The sequence below is a fragment of the Myotis davidii genome, unplaced genomic scaffold (genome assembly GCF_000327345.1).
Source record: "Myotis davidii unplaced genomic scaffold, ASM32734v1 scaffold698, whole genome shotgun sequence".
NCBI classification, from domain to species: domain Eukaryota; kingdom Metazoa; phylum Chordata; class Mammalia; order Chiroptera; family Vespertilionidae; genus Myotis; species Myotis davidii.
Genome location: NW_006290032.1, coordinates 2,727,472 through 2,730,103, shown reverse-complemented (window position 1 = coordinate 2,730,103; position 2,632 = coordinate 2,727,472). Strand labels below are relative to the sequence as shown.

Below are 2,632 nucleotides of genomic sequence, written 5' to 3'. Positions count from 1 at the left end.
AGCTTCCTACTTCATTAACAAAGCCACTGCGGACGGTGCCTTTTTATTCCCTTGTGATATTAGCTTATAGAATAACTCGCTGCAAGAGCTAATTCTCCACTTCTTTAATTCATCAATGTCCGTATCCTGTCTGCCTTCAGATACTTTGCAATTCAGTGTCATTTAAGAACTATTTCTCAGAGACCCTCGGCCAAGGTTTCCACTGTGTCTCAATATAACTTTCAGCTTATTTGCAAGAAGAAAGCACAGATACATTAGTGACTACTTATAATATAAAATATACCGATGATCCACCGTTTCATAACTTTCCCTTTGAAATTGTCTTGAATGCCAAGTTTGGTTCCCTCGGTGGGGAAATTGGCCTCCTTTCTGACCCCAATTGAGTGAATCCGGTGCAATCATTTACCTCACTTAGAGCTTCGGCTTTGCACGACTTTAGACTAATGACAGGACATAGCAATGACCTTCGTGGACGCGCTTTTCCAGCGTGGCTCTTCCCCATTCTCTGAAGGAATTCCAGACGCGGCGTGGGAGAGCAGCGGTGCTATTATTAGGCTGAGCCTATAACTTCCCAGGCCGCGCTCTGCACTCATTCCAGTGTTTATGTTCTGGTATGTGTGTTTCCATTGGAATCTCACCCCGTATAGCGGTGTCTGTCCGTTTCCGCCAGCATGCTTTCCCACCAGCACCGCCTCCGCGTCTGCTCTGAAGGACAGCAAGCTAAGCGTCATTGCATTTGATAAGGATGAGGCCGAGGGTGAATGAAGTCCCTCGTTAATTTAGCACACGCTGTGGATTCCTGTGCGACCATAGGGACCGCACCGATGAACCAGGCACAGCCCCTCCTGGGGTGGACAGCCTACCTTTCGTCTCCCCGCCTGAAGCTTAATGCCAACAGCCTGTACCTGCCTTTCTCTACCCGCATTTAGGCCTGTCGCACCTCCCAGAGTCCCTTGTGACTACTGGACGTGCGTGGTGTACTTTGTGCAAAGGGAAAACCATTCAAAAGATGAAGGAGTTTTTTGCAGTGTGATTGAGGCCAGATGGCTTTTTCTTCTTTTTTTTAATCATCACCCGAGGATATTTTCCTTTTAATTTTTAGAGAGAGTGGAAGAGAGAGGGAAAGACAGAGAGAAACATTGATGCGAGTGAGAGAAACACATCGATTGGTTGCCTCCTGCAGGAGGAGACCAGACCAGGGCTGGGCTAGGGAGGAGCCTGCAACCGAGGTATGTGCCCTGGACTGGAATCGAACCTGGGACCCTATAAGTCTGCAGGCTGACGCTCTCACCACTGAACCACACCAGCCAGGGCCAGATGCTTTTTTACATATTAAAAAAAGGAAGAAAGGATAAGATTGAAATTCGTGTGAACCCCTGAGACAGTAGAGCAGGATGCTGAGGAAACGTGTAAGCCATCGTCACCCGGGAAGTGAAGGCAATGTTGGGAAGGTCGTGTGGGGGGCGGTGGTTTTACAGGACAAGTTTCAGAGCCTCGATGCTGGGCCTGGGGTGGCTCCGAAGGATGCGGCAGTGCGAAGGGAGGGGCAAGCTGCATGCAGGTGCAGAGCCGCCCCGTGGCCCGGATATAACTAAGGCTGTCGAAGTCCGTTAATATTTTGAATTTCCTTTATTTCTGAACATGTTGTTTGAGTCTATATTTTTTATTTTTGGTTCTCATACACATTTGCATCTCAAAAAGACTTAGATTTATCTTTGTCAAGAATGATACGAACTTACGTGATTTGATGCCTCTTCCAACAATGAGATCGGCGTGCAGAGCAGCAAGGAAAGCTGACGATTAGAGTTCTCTAACCTTATCCATCGGGAGAATCAAATCAGTGTCTGACCAGGTCAGTCGTTAAAGCGAATTTCCTTTTCCTTCCTAGGACCCTCGCTTCAACGCAGAGGTTGACCAGATCACCGGCTACCGGACACAGAGCATCCTCTGTATGCCAATTAAGAACCACCGCGAAGAGGTGAGCAGGTTCCGTTTTATAAAAGGTCATTTGAAAAGTTTTCTTTTTGAAGAAAACGACTTGCTTTGCATACGTGTGAGCTACTCCTACAGTGACAAGGGAACGCCAAAGCATGTACCTGTTCCACTTGATATTTTCAATTTAGAGCTTAGTTATAGGATTGAATCCTGACGGGGATTTCACTGGGACGTAGGAATAAATCGCAGACGTGTCATGTCCTTCCCCTACCATCCCCCTCATGACTTTATTCTGTCCGTGATATATCACTGTGGTCATGGTTGTAATCAGATTATTTCACGTTATATTTTAAGTGGCTGAATAGGGTTCCTTTCATACGTGGTTATCTAACTGCAGTGATCATCAGAAAATGTGAATCTGCAATAATTTTCTAATTGTCGCAAGTCTCCAAATATTTTCCCAATGTGTTTATTGAAAAAAATCCACGTGTGAGTGTACCTGCATGGCTCGAACCCGTGTTGTCCAAGAAGGGGAATTGCACCCTGGCCAGTTTGCTCAGTGGTTAGAGTGCCAGCCCTTAGACCGTGTGCCTCCTTGCTTGCAGGCTCGGTCCCGCGCATGTGGGAGGGGACCGATTGATGTGCCTCTCTCACATCCATGTTTCTCTCCCCCCCGCCCCCGCTGTCCCCTCCCCTT

At 47.4% G+C, this 2,632-nt stretch overlaps 1 protein-coding gene across 1 annotated transcript in view; it reads left to right on the top strand.

The window, feature by feature from the left end:
• PDE5A (phosphodiesterase 5A) overlaps positions 1–2,632 on the top strand; it is a 97,529-nt gene that overhangs the window by 6,739 nt on the left and 88,158 nt on the right. Inside the window, exon 3 of the mRNA XM_006762903.2 lies at positions 1,889–1,978. Within this exon, the coding sequence (XP_006762966.1) occupies positions 1,889–1,978 (90 nt within the window). The remainder of the gene's footprint in view (positions 1–1,888; positions 1,979–2,632) is intronic.